The sequence below is a fragment of the Coloeus monedula genome (assembly GCF_965178545.1).
Source record: "Coloeus monedula genome assembly, chromosome: 4".
Taxonomy (NCBI): domain Eukaryota; kingdom Metazoa; phylum Chordata; class Aves; order Passeriformes; family Corvidae; genus Coloeus; species Coloeus monedula.
This window is the reverse complement of record NC_138784.1, coordinates 60,829,606-60,849,177: the sequence shown is the minus strand read 5'-3', so window position 1 is coordinate 60,849,177 and position 19,572 is coordinate 60,829,606. Positions and strand designations below refer to the sequence as shown.

At 34.8% G+C, this 19,572-nt stretch overlaps 1 protein-coding gene across 1 annotated transcript in view; it reads left to right on the top strand.

Annotated features, from left to right (window-relative positions):
- TBC1D22A (TBC1 domain family member 22A) overlaps window positions 1–19,572 on the top strand; it is a 146,104-nt gene that overhangs the window by 14,492 nt on the left and 112,040 nt on the right. Inside the window, exons 5-8 of the mRNA XM_082280294.1 lie at window positions 5,893–5,963; window positions 10,011–10,139; window positions 11,282–11,344; window positions 16,881–16,995. Coding sequence (XP_082136420.1) covers window positions 5,893–5,963; window positions 10,011–10,139; window positions 11,282–11,344; window positions 16,881–16,995 — 378 coding nt within the window. The remainder of the gene's footprint in view (window positions 1–5,892; window positions 5,964–10,010; window positions 10,140–11,281; window positions 11,345–16,880; window positions 16,996–19,572) is intronic.

Sequence of the window (19,572 nt, the reverse complement as noted above, 5' to 3'; positions counted from 1 at the left end):
GCTGGAGTTCTTTGCATCTATGCTTTTGAAAGAATCTTCCAGCTTTGTATAGTTAAAATAGCCAAGGAATTTATGTTATAGCAACATAGAACATGTAAATCTAGTTTATCATATCTATCGTGGAGTTGCTCATGCAGGCCATCACTTCATGTAGCCATTTATAGTAACTTCAATGAAATAACAGCTGTATCAAAAATGAATAATACATACATAGAAATTTTGAACTCCTTTAATATTTCTTATTTTTTATTCATTTGTAATGGATAGAATGATGATCTTGTAGTTCCAAGAAAAATACTTGTAGACTTGGTTGTTTGCCCTCATGTGTTTTAGGTGTAGTGGGTAATAACTCCAGTAATTGCTTGTACAGTTGAAGGCTGGTAAACTAATGTCATGTTTTCTTTGTAAAATGCCCCATGAAATATTTATGGAATATGAGAAGTCTTTAAATCTAAATTTAGTAAAAGGATACTGTCCTAAGATTTCTGTTAGAACAATTGCTTTAAACTTTTTCTTCCTCAGAGAGAGGAAATGTATATATAAATGTATTGTAGTAAACCAGATAAAACAATTTTGTTCTGAAATCAAATTAATCATATTAATTTGAAGCATTTTCATACCACATTATCGTGTCATAATAAGATATCCTAACCCAACAACATTTCTGTGAAAGTAACTGCTGTTTCCTGAGCAAAAGAGATGGTTGACTAGTGCAAGCAAATTGAGATACTTTTCGTCTAAAATCTATGGGGATTTATAAATGTTCTTGTACTCGTTGGTCACAGAATTATATCAAATAATGAGGCAGCTGAAAGACAGAGTAACAGTTGGGGTTTAAACTGTTTCTTCAGAAAGTATCCTTTCAGTTTCGGACAGAGTTCATAGACAGGGTTTTACAAAACTGTTTTTGGATCTGTCTAATTTCAGCTTGTTCTTTGCTCAGACTTTTAACAAGTGATCATGTCTGTGATTAGAATTTATACAAATGCTCATTTTCAAAATAATAGTTCTGGAACTTTAAGAAAATATTAATTGTATTGAAACAAGAATATTTTTGCAGTACTATCTTGATTGAAAATATGTGTCTGATTCATAGGTGCTACTAAAACTTTTGTAGAAAGCCTGTGCTTGGGAACATGCTCAACAGCACACAACTAGGATGTCTAATTCCTTGGGAAATCTACAAGGGGAAGGAGATACTCTAATGACAATTCATTGAAGTTATGCTTTGACTAGAGAATGTAACATTTCAGCCAATGACAAATAGTTTAATAATTATTTAATACAGATCAAGTTTCAAATATAAATACAAGCACATTTCCTTGCTATTTTCAGCATCTTGGTTGAGGATGGATTTTTTCTGGCACCTCAGATTAAAATCTTGCTAGCTATGAGGTAGACATATATAGTCAGGTATGTTTTTACAAGACAGCAGTTTCTGAGTTTGAAATTTTGTCACCTGTGAAGCTGCATTCTATGCAATAGAAGTTAATAAACCTACTGTGTGGTTGGAGTCTATTTGTACCCTACACAGCCGAAATGTGGTAGCTTTGGATTTGTTTTGCAGTTTCCCCTAATTTCATTCTTTCCTATTTGCCTTTATTGAAAATGAAATTTAACAGTCTAATAGCCACGGTCTAAATTTGCGGGGACCTTCATTGAAGGTAACTGCTTTTTATCATCTTAATATTGTTTGGCTTGTGATTTTAGGTGTCAGTGGACCACCTTTCCTATGAAGACAGGCTGAGAGAGTTGGGATTGTTCAGCCTGGAAAAGAGAAGGCTCTGGGGAGACATTGTTGTGGCCTTTTAATACTTAAAGGGAGCTTATAAGAAAGATGGGGACAGATTTTTTGTCAGAGTCTGTTTTGATATGACAAGGAGTAATAGTTTTAATCTGAAAGAGAGTAGCTTCAGACTAGATATAAGGAAGAATTTTTTTACAGTGAAGATGGTGAAAGCTTGCCCAGAGAAGTTGTGAATGTCCAATCCCTGGAAACATTCTGGGTCAGGGTCTCGGACCAACCTAATATAGTTGAAGATGTCCCTGCCAATTGCAGGGGTGTTAAGCTAGATGGCCTTTAAAGGTCCCTTCCAACCCAAACTATTCTATGAACTCAGCATTTTAATTCTGATATATAAATGTTTGAATGATTTCATTCCAGCTCTTTTTTTTTTTTTATTTAAGACCCTAGCGTCTCAAGGTAACCTGAGAACTGGAATGCAAGTATTTCAATTATGTGCTGTTATTTGATTTTTAGGAACTTACCTGTTGAGTCATTTGTAAGAACAAAGCCCATCTTCAGGACAGTAATAGAGATGCTGTAGAATTTAGTTATGTATGTCTAATAATATTCACATGTAATTACTGCATTTTAACAGCAGTATTAGAATTTAGCTTCACTGACAGTCTTTTATGTATTTCTAAAATGGTACTCTTGTGTATATGCTTCAATTTTTTTTATCTCTCTTATCACCAGAAGAATTTTTTATTTTATGCTGTAGTAGTGTTAGATTAAGTCTTCTAGGAGTGACTTTTGTCTGACTGTTGTAATTGTTGTTGGAAAGGGCAGGGTTCTTTGTTTTCTTTACTCTTGGTGTTGCACCGTCAGAGGAAAGCATAATGTGAATTGATGCTTTAGCAATAGCGACATGGGAGGGTCAGACTATGTGCTTTTGGGGTTTGCTACTACACCTGATAAGAATTCTTGCATAGCCCCTTTGAGTTTTACTGTGTGCTCTTTGTCACTGGCAAAATACTAGTTGAGTTCACTGTAGTGAAAAGTTAGGGCCAGAATTTTATATGTTTTTTTGGGTTAGTCTGAGATCCTGGAATTTTGGAAGACTGTGATATAGGACAGCAGCCAATGTGAAGAAATAGAATTATCATGTACCTAGGGCTAATGGTTTGTGATGGAGTTGACTTAACTCTCAGATGTGCAATCATCTGTCTAACAGTTTCTGTCCTGAAAGCAATTACTGTACCACTTATGAAAGCAAAACCAGAAACAAAAGCCTTGAGAAAGTTTAGAAGGATGGCATAACAACAGAGCAGAGGAGGTTATTAAATACAATAGAAGGTTATTAAATACAATCCAAAAGGTAAAGTTCTGTGTCAAATAAGGAGAGCAGAGCGGAACATGAATCCTGTCAGGCCAAATGAACAGAAGCATTTCTAAAAGAGAGTTTGAGAAACAACTTGGAAACATACAAAAACTAGCTTTAAGTGTTTTTTCTCAAATATATTGGGAGAAGGAACATTGCCAAAGATTTTGTAGGCCCAGCAGACAATCTAGCTATAAAAAGAGCTCCCAGAGAGGGTAAGGCAGTGGCAAAGCAATGTAATAATTATTTGTGTTCAGCATGGAAGAATGCAGGGATGTATTCACTCCCAAATCCTAAATTACAGATAAATAGAGGATCGGTTTCAGATAAGTGTTATATTGTTAAAAAAAGATGATTTGTCCTTGGTTTTTACTTCCATGTCCAGTGCTGAGATTTCCTTCTGGAAGGAGTGGTCCTTTGGAACCCAGTCCCGTAGGATATGTGTTATTTTTCAGAATTAGACAATAACCCAAGCTATCCCTAATTAAAGGAAATGTATGTTCATCGCAGAATAGCATCAGGAGGGGAGGGAAAATAAGCTCTGTTCCACTTTGTGTATTTCCTATCTGTGGCCTTAAATGAGTTACTTAAAAGTAAGTGGAATTTTTGTACTGGGTGATTTGGGATGATTGTCACTCATTTAATCACATGCTTCACATTTCTGATTGTGACAGTAAATTTGCATATTTTCCTGTTTTGTACTTTTTTTTCTTTACGTGGGCTGTTTATAGAGGTTGGTACCCGTGTTTGGGCATGGATTCCTATTGAGTTGAGTAAGGGGTGAGAAAAGAAAGGAAAGGTGAAAGATCAGAGTTCGGTGGGTATAGAGTTGAGAATGGACAATTGATGTTACTAGAAAATAATAAAAATAGTTGCTGAGTTGCAATTTATTTTCTATTTTCTGCATATACGAATTACATTGTTTGTAAACAGTATGGTTGTGTGTAAAGGTAGCCAAAACTTGAAACTTGAGCAAAATGATTGTGTAAGGAAGTAATAAATTAATGCACAAGATGCGGATTCCATTTGGTCTGGACACAAATAGATTAGATCCAGTAAAACATATTTGTTCATAAATACTGCACAAGGAGGAGTAGAGTAGGAAGATGCACAGCTGGAGATTTTGCTTTTGAAAGCTTTGAGCTTTCATTGGTATTAAACCAACTGGAGCTAACTATCATGGTGGAAGGGAAATACATATATAATTTGTAGATTGTTTAGTTAAGGCAGATATTACCTCTTTTTTAAAATTGTTTTTGTTCATAAACTATACAAAATACCATTTTTATACTCTTGTTCATATTACATGTTTACTTTGCCTTTACATTTTCTGACCAATTCCTGCCTTTTTGGCTTTTAGAAGAATATAACCAGTGGTACTGTTACTTATGATGTAGTGCTTGGTATCGTGGGGATTTACTTGGCATCAAATCATGTGGAATTGAAGCTTGTTGCAGAAGTGGTAGAGGCTGCAAGCCAATACTGAAGCTGCTTGGAGGCTGAGCAAACTCCCTGGGGTGTGGAGAACTATGGTAGGTGATGTGAGAAATTGCTGTATGTAACAAACCACAGTGTGAGAAGCTGACACAAGTTGTAGATAGCACCCTATGGTGTTCCTGGATTTCACAAGTAGTAAAGGGGGAATTGTGTGAGAAATGCCCAAACAGTGCTATTGCATGGAGAGGAGCACTGTGGACACTTAGGGAAATGCGGTGTTACAAGATCAATGGTGCCTGATAATCATTTCAGAAATACCAAATTTGGGTATAGTAGTAGCAAAGCTGGAACCATGAAGGGAAGAAATAATTTGAGTGGTTTGTTAAATGGGGGCAGAGAAAAGGAAGTAGAAGTGTGCTGGAAAAAGAAGGTCAAAAAATGGGAAACAAGGTTAAGTTGTGTGACCAGGTGCTGTCTGGGGTCCCTGTTGAGCAGCTTGTGTATGATCATCACAGCTGGAGTCTGATAATAAATTAAATTTGTTTCAGTTGCTTATTGCATTTTTTCCCATTCAATCCTTGTGTTTGCAGTGACAGCATACTCATGATGGAAGTGTAGTTGTTGTGCCAGCCTGTAACTTTTTGAATTTATCTCTTAATCTGTGTTTATAGTCTGTACAAGTTCTGCTTTCATTGTTTCTTTGAGGCTTTGGTTCACACTGAACTCTAGTAATGTCATATTTTTCTAATGTTACTGATCCTTTGGTCATTTTTTATTCTTCCAATGCCTCTCAACTCCTTGAGACGAAGGATAAGGGAGAAATTTATTGTGATACTATGACATTTCTTGGGGTTATGTGTATAAGCATGCTTTTGTGCTTTCTCCATCCAGGCATACTTAGTATGCAGAAGTACTGTGAACTTTTTAATGTTTTTTGAAAGCATATGCTGCTGCTCCTTATTTTGTGTAGACTTTAATAATATTGCAACTGCTTTACCTGCTTTGATACACTGTATTCCTTTCATATGTATCTCAAAAATACTTGGAAGAATAATACATTTATGTAGTAAGTGAGACAATATAAGGCATGTATACCAAAAAGTAATGCTGAGAAATACTCCAGAAAGTTACCTTATCACACTCAGTACCTATTACCACAGGTGTCCCTATGGATAGCAGTTATCCAGTATTTTATTAATTCATTAGGATTGCCCTGTATTTCTAATTTCACTGGATTTTCTAAGAAGATGTGATCATTGTTGTAAACACCTTTGTGCTAATTTGAATATACCTGTGTATATAAATCAGTAGTAGTTTCCATGCTTCTCATGAAACTCTTGTGTTTTAATAGATGAGTTGCGAAAATTGAGTTGGTCTGGCATTCCCAAACGTGTTCGTCCTATTGCGTGGAAGCTTCTTTCAGTAAGTTGTAGTTTTTTTTTATTCTTCCTCTGCATTTAGTAGTAATAGCTTTTGCAAGCATTGCAAATGATTTTGCATGAATTGTAATCAATCAGTGATGGTTGAAAACATGTCCTGTGCTGAATCGTAATGGAAGTTTTGTTCTTTTACTCAATTTCAAGATTAATCTATCAAATTGATAGGAGGGGGATGAGAAGTAGTAGTAAATCATGTCAGCTGTGTATCTTTATTTTTCAGCCTGGCTTTCTATGAAAGAAAGGCTTGTGATAACAGTGGCCTCTTTCAGCCAGTTTCGATGGAATGGTGGAGAGTTCAAAGACAAGTATATTCTTAATAGTTTTCTTGAAAATAGACACACAGTAGGGGAAACAAAGACTATTGGCATCCTACAAAAGGCTTCATTCTGACTTCACATTAAAATAACTACAAGAAAGGATTAGCACTGTAGTGAGGAAAAGCTGTGATAGGACCTATAGGGTTTTTTTGGCTGATTTTTCCATAGTGCTTTAAGATGAGCAACTCTGAACCACTGTTAAGTTGTGTCAATGGCTCTCCTGACGTCAGACCTGTGAGTTAGTCAGAGAGACAACCTCATTAAAAAGCTAATCACGTTTTTGTGATGTGAGTTTCTGGCTGGCTGAGCACTCTGAACTTTTCCCAGTGGCCAGAGGATTTTGCAGTGGCTGTAGCTTTAAGAGTAGGTTGACTGAAGTACTGTGGAGCAGCACACAGAGGTGTTTGAGTTGGGCATCAGAGAGAAGCTTGTGGGATCTGTGACAGAACAGGTTTTTTGTCATCTTGGTGTTTGCACTATGTTTAAAAAGGTTCTTCAGCAAAAATACAGTGTATTCTTCATAGAAATATTTTTCATGTCAATCTTTTCAGCTATAGTGCTTGTGATGACAAACAGTTATGCATTTTAGCTGTTGTTTGTCTGCCTGTGGTTGGGAAAAGGTTTATGAGGATGTTTGTATTAAAAAGAAGCAGAACTCTTGTGATGTCTACTCTCCAGAGGCTATGAAAGACACTTTCTCAGCAAATCTTCATGCATTTAAGAACTGTTTAAAATTTGAATTTTACACACACCAGTTTAACACTATTGAATTTTTCAGAGAGTAGACTTAAATAGCTTTGCTTTTTATAGAATAATTCCATAGGGAATGCAAAGTATTTACTTCAGATTGACACTGATTTCCAGTGACTGAAAGAATCTGTCTTGCTGATGAGTTCTACTAAATTTGCAGCTTAGTTCCTTCTAATGCTAAATGCAGATGCAGCTTAATGGTGGAAATTCAAATATCCTGCTGTAATTGAAATTAAACATGGAGCTTACAATTTATTTTAGTTCTGTTGCCAAAGTTATCTGTGATTTTGGTAGTAAAAAACCCATTTTTTTCTGTTGAAGTTTAGGATGTCTGATTTAAAATACTCAAAGTAAGAAAAAATAAGGCTAACTCAAATGTGACTTTGAAACACAGTAAGCTAAGGCATAAGCATTTCTTGAGTTCTGAATCAGAAGACTGACACTGGGGTTTAGAGAGTTGGAATTATGCAAATTATAAAAATATAAAGGGAGCTGACTCCTCTTGCTTTCTAGTGAGAGCATGGACTTTCCAAGAGCTTTAACTTAATTCCATAAATTGATTTTGGTTTAATATTCCTGGTCTAGAAAAATGCCTAAGTGTAGCATTCTCCTGTTGCTTTAACCAACTCCAGGATCTATTTCAGTTCAATTCTTAACTTCATCTTGCCATAACCTCTGCAAAAAACCTGCTTTCAGATTACTTTTTTTATACTTTAGCAATTAAGTGGATTTTTTTTTAAATTAAGAGATGTATGAAACTATGGCTTTTTTCTTGTTTGTTTGTTTTTTTCTACCTCCAAATGGCAATATTTTGAAATCCTGCCGTGATTTCTTATCTCCTATGTAGTCCTCATTTACTACATTTTGGAAACCCAGAGATGAGTCATTTAGTTATCATTACTTCTCTATACTATATGGCAGCATTTTCTTTCAGTTTTTCAGTTTTTTCACTTCAGAAAAGTACTTTCAGTTTTTGTGGTCAGAAGCTCCACCATGCTTTCTTCTGATGGTAACCTAATAGTGACTTACTGTTAACATATGTCCCGTGTAAGGGAGAATAATGGTAATCCCTGGAAGTGTTTAAAGCCAGGGTGGATGGAGCTTTGAGCAACCTGGTCTAGTGGAAGAGGGGTTGGAACTAGGTGGTCTTTAAGGACCCTTCCAACACAAACCACCAGGAGCTCCTGGGGATACAAGTGTTCCTAACAATCAAGTGATATTTTGATTAAGGATGAGTTGCAATACTGAAAAAACAACCAGAAAACTATGGTCTAGTTTTATATTATAACTATAATGTATAGTTATAGTTTTAGTATATGTTTGTTTCAAAAGGATTCAAAAGTCTTACTTAAAAAGCCCAAACTTAATTTTTTTCAGGGAATGGAGTACACTTGGTAGTATCTGAGGCAAATGATGATTGTCTTGTTTGTAAAACCAGCATGTAAATTGGAATTTTAAAAATAAGATTTAGGAAAATGATCAGTTGAGATATTTATTACATAGTCAGCAGGTTAATAATATTATCAAGTGTTTGATGAAGACAGTTTTTCAAAGGGAAAGCATTTGAAAATAATATAATACTCTGTTGATATTATGCATGTCTATTGATAATAGTATATAAAAAAAAATTACATTATTTATTTTTAAAATGTAGCAAAAATGTTAAGAACGCTGTACCTAAACAGCAAGAAGAACTATGCAGGCTCTCCTCTTTTGAATAACAAAACTAAAGATATGTTTGCAAAAGCCTTTGGAGGAAATTAATGAATAAATGGATTAAACTCTCCCCCAGTTTATTTGGTGCTGATACGTTGCAAGCCTTCTCAACTTTTAAAAATAAAACCTAATTTGTAAAGTGAACAGGAAACACGACGTGTCGAATTGAAAGATTAGCTCGGTCTTCGAAGCTGAATAATGGCAAAAAGACTTGCTGAGAAAGTATTGGTGTCCTTCAAACAATCACATTTGATCTCACAAATGACTTAGTTTCTAATGCAACCAACCAAGATATCCTACAGGGAAAAAGCTACAACTGTTGAGAATAAATGGGCTGCAGAATTCAATATTTAATACAAAACACTGGGAGAGGATATTAAATGTCAGACAAAGTCTTTAGGCAAAAGTGAAGCTGGTGGGATTTAAAGCGCCTGGAATCAGACACAAGTCAGTATATCTTAAAGGAATTCATTTTGCCAAAGCAAGTACCTCTTAAGGTATCTGGAATGTAATATGGCTTGTACTTATTCTGTTGTCATTATAAACTAAGTAATTAAAGTATACAGGAATAGCATTTTCAATGATTTTGATATAGAATCATAGAATTGTGTAGGTTGGAAAGGACCTTTAAGGTCATGTAGTCCAATCATAAACCCAGCACTGCCAAGTCCACCATTAAACCATGTCCCTAAGGGCCACATCTGTATGTCTTTTAAATACCTCCAGGGACGGTGACTCAGCCACTTCCTCGGGCAGCCTCTTCCAATACTTGATAATTCTTTCCATGAAGAAGTTTTTCCTAGTATTGAATCTAAGCCTCCCTTGCTAATGTATGTAATTCCTACTTGAAGGCAACTGAGTTAATACACATTGTTTAAAAATTAAATAAAATTGCTTCAGTACTGGCCACATAGAAATTAAGGAACTCACATGGTATTAAATTTGCCTGAACTTATTTATTTAAGTTTTTCTCCTTGAAAGTCAACATCATCTTAGTATTTCTGATGAGAAATTGCATTTTGTAACAACAAAAAAAACCCCATCTGTTTTTATAAGGTGTTTGTATCTGAATTTTTGTACAGTTTGGAATGATTAGAAAGATAATTTAGTAAAGGATTATTTAGACTTGTGTAGGAGTACATGGCACTACATCAGTTTATTAGATCTCCTGTCACATGTAATCAAATGCCAGCAGTGCTTTTTGTAAGGCAGAGAGTAATATCCTTCTCATTTCGCTGTTTTTTCAGGGCTATCTTCCTGCAAATGTGGACCGAAGAGAAAGCACTTTACAAAGAAAACGCAAAGAGTATTTTGCATTTGTTGAACAATACTATGATTCCAGAAATGATGAAAACCACCAAGATACCTACAGACAGGTAGAACATCTGTTGAACTGACTTTTATCTACAGAACATTTGCTAAAGGACTTAAAGATTATTTTTGAGCTTTGCTACTGTTTTCTCTGTGTCTTTAGTCTTACCCAATAGACAACTCTCTAATAATTTTCCTAAATTTTGGAAGCAAAAATATGAAGTGGTTTTGTTCTGAAATTCGAAATAGTGGATTTTGAATAGTCAGCTTTAGTGTTGCCATGGCTTTCTGTTTAAGAATAGTTGTGTTTTCAAATCTTTCATCTCCTGCTCAGATCCTCTTTCAAATGAGTGAAGATGGACAGGGAAGGTACAACAGTGACTGTTTCTTACTGGCTCCATGCTTCTGCTTGAGAAGTTGAAACTATATGATGTGCAATAAACAGGGGTGTCAAACTTTCATGCCCACCCAGATAAGCAGATTTTCTTCAAGTTTTGTATTGAAATGAGTAGTTTGTAACACTAAATATAGACTAAGCAATGATACTTTAGCCTTCCTTGGGACAGAAAAAGCTAAGATCTTCCTTTCAGCTTCAAGACTAATCTTCAGTAGCAAGAAGTATATAGCATTAATAACATAAGGTACTCGTGAATGGAACCCAAAATCATCACTTGAACACTCTGTTGCATAAAACTCCTTTGTGAAGTTTGGAATAAAAGTTTAAGAAATACTGGTATTTTGTGCTCTCTTCTTGATTGTTAAATACATTAAAATAGGTGCTAAAAATCTGTTTTTATCTTTGGACAATTGGACTTGATGATCTTGCAGATCTTTTCCAACCTAAATGGTTGTATGACAGTGGCAGTTGAGTATGACTTTATAGAAGCAGTAGTATGTATTTACTCATAATTATGCTGAGGTAATGAGTATTGCCAATATGATTATAATTTGCAAATAATTGAAATGTGATATAAAGATCCTAGAATGTAAATACAAATATATGTTTTTAAATTTTGCTTCATTGAAAGATTAACTTAAAGAATTGGCTGTATGTTTTGAAGTACAGTAAAAATCCATGTTATCCCAAAAGTAATGATACAATGGGATTACAACTAATAGTGTAAACAAATAGAATTATTTAAAGTATTATGTTGTTTAGAAAGTGTGCTGTTGGTTCCTTTTACAGTATTCTTCTTTGTCTAATTAGATACACATAGATATCCCACGCATGAGTCCTGAAGTTTTAAGACTTCAGCCCAAAGTAACAGAGGTAAGAATGATATATTTTCTTTTTGAGAAAACATTTTATTAATGAATCTGATATCACAGTTTGATTAATAATTCATTTGATTGCACTTGCTATTTTGACTTCAGAACTAGCTTAAAGAAGTAAAAAAAATGAGGATATATAAGTAGAGGCTAAGAATAGCAGTGTAAGTACGAGTAATAAAAGCAAAGGCACCTCATTAATTTCCTGTATTGAATCTGTCAGTTTTTATTGTGGTCTTGTGCCATTGAGGAGTTCTTTTTTCCCTTTTTTACCTTTTTATATATTTTATTAATTCTGTGTTTTTTAAGTAAGCCAGAGCATAGTCCTGTGGTTCCATGTATTTGTCAAAATCACTTAAGGTCTGGAAGTTCTTAGGGTATTCCACGTGGGAAATTCTCTGTTTTGAATTTGTAGCACAACTGGTTTGAGTGCCTTGTCTGATTTTGCTTCCTTGTAAGTTTTGTATGTTGAGTACACTATTTAAATGGTTTTACTACTGTTGTAATGATATAATTAATGTAAATATATAATAATGTGATTAAATATGTGATTAATGATAAATATATTAATCAAATTGGCCTATATTGTTGGGCAATCAAATCTCATGGGGTCTTTTCATTTTAAAGTATATAGGTCATAAATAGCATAGATGGTGTGGGTTATCCTCTTTTAATTATTTTGTTGAATTCAATTTATTCTCCTTTCTAATGGTTCTAGTTAGACCTTCAAATGTACTTCCATGTGCTTCCGTTCATAGCATTATAGATCCAATTAGAACATCATCTGATAGTTCATTATGAGAACTTAAATGGAGAACTAGCTTTCACTTGGTTTTCCATTGTTGCTATTATTTGTTTAATGGCAGTGCTCTTGAACATGTTGGAGAAATTGGTTTGAAGAAATAGCCTAGTACAGCATTTAAAAAAAAAATACTATAAATATAGGGCTTTCCACCTGCTTTCTATGTAGTGGGGTTTTACCTGGGCTGTTGTAGGGATGAATCGAGGAGTAGTGTAAGTAAAATCAGGGGGTGGGCTTGCATCTGTCTTTTACTCTCTGTCTGATTTTAACCAAACCCAGCTTGCTTGATGCCAATGTACAAAAGATGCCGAAAGGGTCATAGCACCCAATTTCTCCCTGGTTTCTTTCTCTTGCTTTCTGGGTTTCTGGAGACCTCCCATAGCACCAGTGAATCCCTCAGCCCCACAGGGATCCTTCCCTACTCCCAAGGGCTCATGCAGATAGAGTGTTTTGTTCCCAGAGCTGATTCCTGTCTAGAGAGAGAGAAGATGGTGCTGGTCTCTGGTGAGCAAGTCACTCTCCCCTTTTAAGGTGAGATGGCAAGGTCTATAAAGAGGAGAAGGGAATCAGGGTAAAGGTAAAAGGTTTCAAAGGATGACACTGTGTGCAAAGCTACTGTGGTGGATATTATGGTGAGTTTTGTACAAACTTTTGATGCCACAAAGATTTAGAATAATGATACCACTTCTGGGAAGAATCTCACGTAGAATGAGGTGAAGAGACTAGTTGACAGAACTGGACAAAAGCACTAGTTAAAGCTTCAGAAAGACAGCACATGTATAAACCTCACAGTCAGAAGACTTAAATCTTGGAATAGCAGCATTTGGAAATTTTTGCTGTTTGTGGTGGTATCAGAGTCTATGTTGCCAAAGAACTTTTAATTAGCGTTAATAAGGCTGTTTTAATTTCTTATCTGAATTTGGAGTTTGGTTTCTATAATAAAATGTTGCAGTTTGGAAAAAGATGTTTTGAATCTGATGTGTAGAAATAACTAGTTATTATATGTTCTTTTTAAAATCAGTTTAAAGTGTTTATTTTTTATGGGAGTTATATAGATCCTGAGTGAGGGGAAAATAATGTTGGAGCGAGGACCTGACTAAAAATGTCTTAATAGTGGCCTTGAAAGAGAAGAACAGAGGAGTTGGAGGTGGTCTTTCGTATAGTGCAGTCAAGTTATTTTAAAGACCAGTGATTGTCAATTTAGTTTTAATAAATTTGATTAGCTAACATGGACTGGTCTAATTTATTACCTTCTCTTGCTTTAACTGAATTTTGTTGAAATGCAAAGCATGTGGCTGTGTATTTCCCATCTATGTTTGCATATTATACATAATAATTTCAAGAAAACTGCACAATTTAAAATAGTTTATAATTTTGTCCTCCCCTCTTTTTTTTTTTTCTTTCCCTCCCCTACTTAGAAAACAAAAAGCAAATTTTCAAAAGCTTTTGGATTAAGGCTTTGGGGGTTTCAGACTTCCTCTGAGGTGACAAAACCCACAAGTAATTCAATACCTTCATTTAAGCTGATGGATTCTTCTCTTTATTTATATGAATATAATTCTTGCTGTAATTATGAATGAGAGTTAAATTCAAAAGAGAATAATAGATTGGTAATGACATCTCATGAGATGTAGCGGTTCTTAGTAGAAAAATAATTCCACTTTTTGTTGCTGGTTTGGAAATCAAGAAGGGATCCTTTTGGGAAAGTGACCTTTTTAATGAGTCCTATTTGAACACAGTCATGAGTGCTGTATAGAAACTTAAATCAGTCTGCTGTTCAGGTTTTCAGTGCTCATTTTTTTCAATTCAGAACAGTAAATGAAACTTTATGAAAATGGGTAGGAAATTGAAAATGCTATTTCAGTGTGTATTTGAATTTCTGATTAGAGGCATTTGGGGATATTAAAGCTGATGTGCCATCACTAAGTGGTGCTTCCTGCTAAAAAATATAACAGCCCCTCTTCCATCTCAACAAATCCAAACACCATCCCCCTCTTAGTTTTCATACCTGGATTTTAAAAATGTTTTTAAATCCATAGGCTTCTCAATTTGCAATGCAAACTTTGTATCCTGTCAGGTTCTGAGGAAACAAAAGGTTGGTGGTACAAATTTGTGCATTATTTGACTTCACACATGCCTTCATGAAAAAACACTATGTTTATAGTTTTTGCAGGGGGTGTTTTGATTGTTCTTACTGAATTGCCATGGTTTTTTGTTTGGTTGGTTGTTGACTTTGCACATTTTGCAACCCTCATCACACTATGAGTTTTAGCCTAGTGCATAACCCTGTTCTACATTCTGCAGTTGCTACTTAAATAGGTTTCTCTAGTCAGCTCTATCTGATATTTATTTTTTGAGAAAGCTATTTGTATTTGCAGTATGTTGGACATGTCCTTTTTCAGAAGTGAAACACAGAACAATAACTCTGATAATGCTGAGAAACTACTGTTGCTGAAAGTAGAAGTGGCAATGGACAGAAGCAGGCTGAGTGGCTGTGAGCTAAGTAACCTTGCTAGATTGGCAGTTTTCCAATAATACTAAAAATATTACATAAACAACTGTAATTTCTTCAGGGTATAGTTATGTAAAAGCATGTTGCAAATGGCTGAGTGTAAAATCTTTATACAGTTATTGATAGACAGTGAAACACCGCTGGCTATTGCTTAAAGGGCAGAGGTTGGGATTTTTTCAGTTTAATATGCAGTGCGTATTAAAAAGCATGAGGTGACAGGACTAGCACCAAGAATTTGTAGCTAAAGGAATAAGCATCATGGCTAATGGAAAAAAGAGGCTTCTATGGAGAATTTACTAATGAATACTTTTTGCCTAATCTCTGAAATCACACTTAACAAAAACTGAATCTCAGTTGTAGTTGTAATGGATCAGATGTGACCTCCCTTAAGGTTTGTTTTTCAGTGGCCACCAACATTTTTTTGTACTTGCTGTTGTTGAGTGTTTCCCCTGTTCTGTAAATTTTCATCCAGGGAAACATAAGACCTGGAGATCAGTTGACTCTCAAAAGAAAGCCTGTAGAATGATAGATGTTGGTATTTGGGACTTGTTTTCAAAGCAAAAGGTGCAAATACGTTTCAGCTTCAGGTAACTTATGTGGAAGCCTGTGATGAGACTTTCAAGCACCAGGATGTGAGTCCTTTATGCTGATACCTTTCCTTACTTAAAAATGACTGCAGGAGAGCTTTTAAACTAAATAATAAGATTTTATTTAAAATTGAATTATAACAGTCAGCTTCTTAATCTAAGAAAAACTTAAAGTGAGATTGAATATAAATAATCCTAACTTCACAAATAACTTCCTCCACCTATTGCGTCCTTTCAGGGCAGGTCTTTTACCAGCTTTCTTGAAGCCTGAGCATTCATTGACTTCTGGAGTTGCAGCAAACCACAGAATCCTTTGGATCCTTCCAAAATGTCACCTTTTTTGTTAGTATTGAGTGATCTGAAGAACAACATAGTTTGTGCTCTCATGAATGAGCAAACATTTTTTTGTTTTGGAAGATTATATATCCCTGATGCAGTGCCTGTAGTTAGGACAAAGCATGTATGAGCTTTCACTCTGCTGCTTATTTGCAGCCTTTCAAGGGTATGTAATATCTTCAGAAACAAATAATTGAGAGGAAATACAGCCTGTCACAGACCTAAATGGAGTCAGAGAAGAGTTCTGTGATTTCCCTGCTCTCTACTCTTCTCATACTGAGATACGGTGTGGCCTCATGAGCTTTTGCAGATCTTAAGCAAGCTTCAGTTTACAGAGTTCAGAGGGTGTGGCTCTGTGATATGGCAGGCAGTTGCCTTATTTCTACGTTTCCTGATTGTTTCAGATTTTTTATTAACCAGCATTACAGACTTCTGGAGTATAAAACTCCACACAGCAGTATTAGGCAGGCTTAACTGTTGTGGAATCTCTTTTTATGGGTATGTTATTAAAAAATCTAAACTATATCAAGTCCTTCTTTCTGTTACTTAGGAATAAAAAGAATACTGCATTAGTAGAATACTTCTTTCAAAGAGATGAAAAATGATGGGAAGATAATTTAATATTTCTTTCCCTTGAGAAAAGAGAATTTTTATATTATTGGAAAAGCTCCAGTGAATACATGCTACTTTGTATTAACTACTGTAACTGAATTATATACCAGGTTGGTTTTAACATGTGCTAATACTCTGAAAATGCTTCCTTTTGAAGAACTGAGAAGCTTACATAGCACTGGGAGTTAGTTATGAGTACCAGTGTTCATTTGTGCTTGTGTATGCATGTTTTTTCTACTACTTAACTTCATGATATTAAATTTATTTGCAAGGAGGTCTTCAACATCCTTGCGAGGGGAAGGAGATGGGCAGGTACCGACGTTTTTACTCTCATGACCAGTGACAGGACTCAAAGAAATGGCACAAAGCTGAGTTGGTGAGGTTTAGGTTGGATATTAGGAAAAGGTTTTTCACTCTGAGAGTGGTTGAACACTGCAAGAGGCTCCCCAGGGAAATGGCCACAGCACCAAGCCTGAGTTCAGTTGTTTGGACAATGCTCTCAGGCACATGGTATGATTCCTGGGGTGTCCTGCACAGGACCAGGAGTTGGACTCAGTGATCCTGATGGGTCCCTTCCAACTCAGAATATTCTATGTTTCTACAGTGTTATGATAATTTACAAGTGTCTTGTTTAAAATGTGTTCATTACTTGTTAAATTACCTGATAGCTTCTTTACCTCTTTTTCAGATCTTTGAAAGAATTTTGTTTATCTGGGCAATACGTCATCCAGCCAGTGGATATGTTCAGGGCATAAATGATCTTGTTACTCCTTTTTTTGTAGTCTTCGTTTGTGAATATATAGGTAAGATTTGTCTTAATACTAGATTATGAGTTAGTATTGGTTTTGAAACATCATTTTCATTTTAATCTGACTAACAGTTTGGATGAGCTAATCAAAGCGTAGATTGATAGATTAATTTAATCATAAATGTTTGTAATTATAAATCTGTATCGCTTTAAATATATACTGAGAAGCAACAAGATTTTAAGTAGTCAGTGAAGTTCAGGAATCATCTTGATTTCTACTTAAGCAGTGTTCATTGTTTTATTTTCCCTTTCTCTTTTAATTTATGTTTTTTGTGAAAACTTAAAATTGTACATATGAACTGGACAACACCAGCAAAACAAGAAAGAAAAACAAAAAACCCAATAATGCCTGACCCACAGGAAAAAAAATCACCAAAACAAAAAAAGTAACCCATGAAACACAGATATTGTGGGGAAATTAAAGTGAAGGGAACCTATTAAACTGCATCTGTGACTGAAATAATGGCATCCTGGAATTAGGGTCTGAAAATTAAGACAACAGTAATCAAATTTCTCTGTTTAAGAACTGTGCTCTTCTGAGACTTACAACATTAGTAATGATGGTAGTGTCAACAGCTCTATTTGTGTTGAGTTTGTGGCTTTATGTGCAAGTATGCTTTTGAAAACATAAACAACTTAGATGTGGGATAAATCTTAAATTTACAGATTTGTATTTAAATTGTTATAAGCATTAAGAGAATGACAGATTGTTAATAATTCACTAATAACTTGGGTATAACTATGGATATAAAAGGTAAGGTTTAGCAGTAAAAATGACGGTGTTAATCTGGCTTGAACTAAAACTGTTTTTCTTGTGCTTGTGTTTGTCGTACACACATACAGTGAAAATTCAAGTGTGTGTGTAAACTTGAACAATGCATTGTCTGGCTACTTCAGTAGGGCTGCATATAGTGGATTCTTCCTACCTGGTCTGTGCAAGATATCCATCAGTGTATTAATCCAGATTGATTCATTTTAATGAAGGACAGATTATCCTTGAGTGGATGATAGACAATCCATTTATTCATTTGCATGGCAACACCTCTGTTGCTTTTTCATTTCTTGTTTCATACGGGGACATTTCATTGCTAAGCAACTAATGAGAACTACTGCTGCTTTCTCCCTAATCATCTCTTAAGTAGGGTAGAGGCCTACTCCTGAGAGTATTTGCAGTTTCTGCCTTTTACTTCCTCATTTGACAGATAATGAAAATGTTCTTAATGATTCTAGAACAGTAGGGTCTCTAGTAGACTTTAGGGTTGCTAATTGAAATAAGAAGTTCAAATGAGATGTGATTAGAGAATTGATATTCCATGTTAAATAGGCCATTTAATTAATATGGTAAATAAGTTTGTCTTTACCACCAACTTACATTTGGAGATCCTGGTGATTGTTAATGTATTTGCTGCTTTGTCAGGATTTTCATATTGGAGAGCATAGCTGTTCCAGTAAGTGTTTGATGAAGAAAGACAAAACTTGGAAACTTTCAACCATAAAAGATAGTTGGGGGAAATGTATGAAGCTTGGAAAACTGTATTCTGAAAACTCATTGAAAAACTAGTATCTACATATCATAAGAAAAACAGCAAAATGAACGGGTTTTTTTTTTTTGTTGTTTTTTGTTTTTTGGTTTTTTTTTCCCCCAATATAGTGGTGGTCATAGTTAAGTGCTAAGAGCAGTTATTTCCCCCAGGGACATATAAAAACTTTCAAAGATTTTTCTTTAAATAGCTTTTTGATTTGAATCTTTCTAATATATTCAAGTTACACTGAGTGATGCACTCAAGTTAGAATGAATAAATGAAATGGGGACATTGCATTTACAAAGTACGTCAAAAATCCTGTAATAAAATTATAGGATTCAAAATCAACACTGTGAATTGGGCTTTAGTAATTTATATAGAAATAAACACAGAATTGCAGAATTTTCCTTTCAAAAATGTTTGAAATGCTAGTGCATTTAATATTTACTTCAATAATATTCTGTATTTATTTTAGATTTTTACTTGGATCTCATTTCTTGGTTTTATATGAATATTGGTTTGTACATTAAACATCTTTATTTATTGCTATCTTTTCACTATTGACTTTTGTACTTTTCCTAATTTAAAAGAACCCTTTTTTGCTGCAGTTCTAAGTCACTTGGATCCTAATTTATACAGTTGAAAGTGATAATACTTTTATTTTAGCTTCTTTCTGTAGTAAAAAAGTCCTAAAGAATTATTAAGTATTAATAATAAATTCTTATGCTTAAGAATGCCATTAATAATAAATCTGTGCTGATTAGGTCATCTGATGGTACATCCTGGTAATGTTTAAACACATTTGCAGTTTTGTCAAATATTTTGGTGGGAGGAAAGCCATGTTTATTTTAGCTTTACGACAACTGAGAGAGCCCTTAATCCTTAATCTTGCATAACAAGTGTGTGACATAGTTATTCTAGTGATGGGAGTCTTTTTGCTCTGCTAAAGACCTCTGCAAACTGGAAAAGTTTAAAGAACTTCTGAAGATACAGATGGCATGGATGAAAATGCTAATTTACTTCTCATTCAAATCTGAATGCCATAAAGG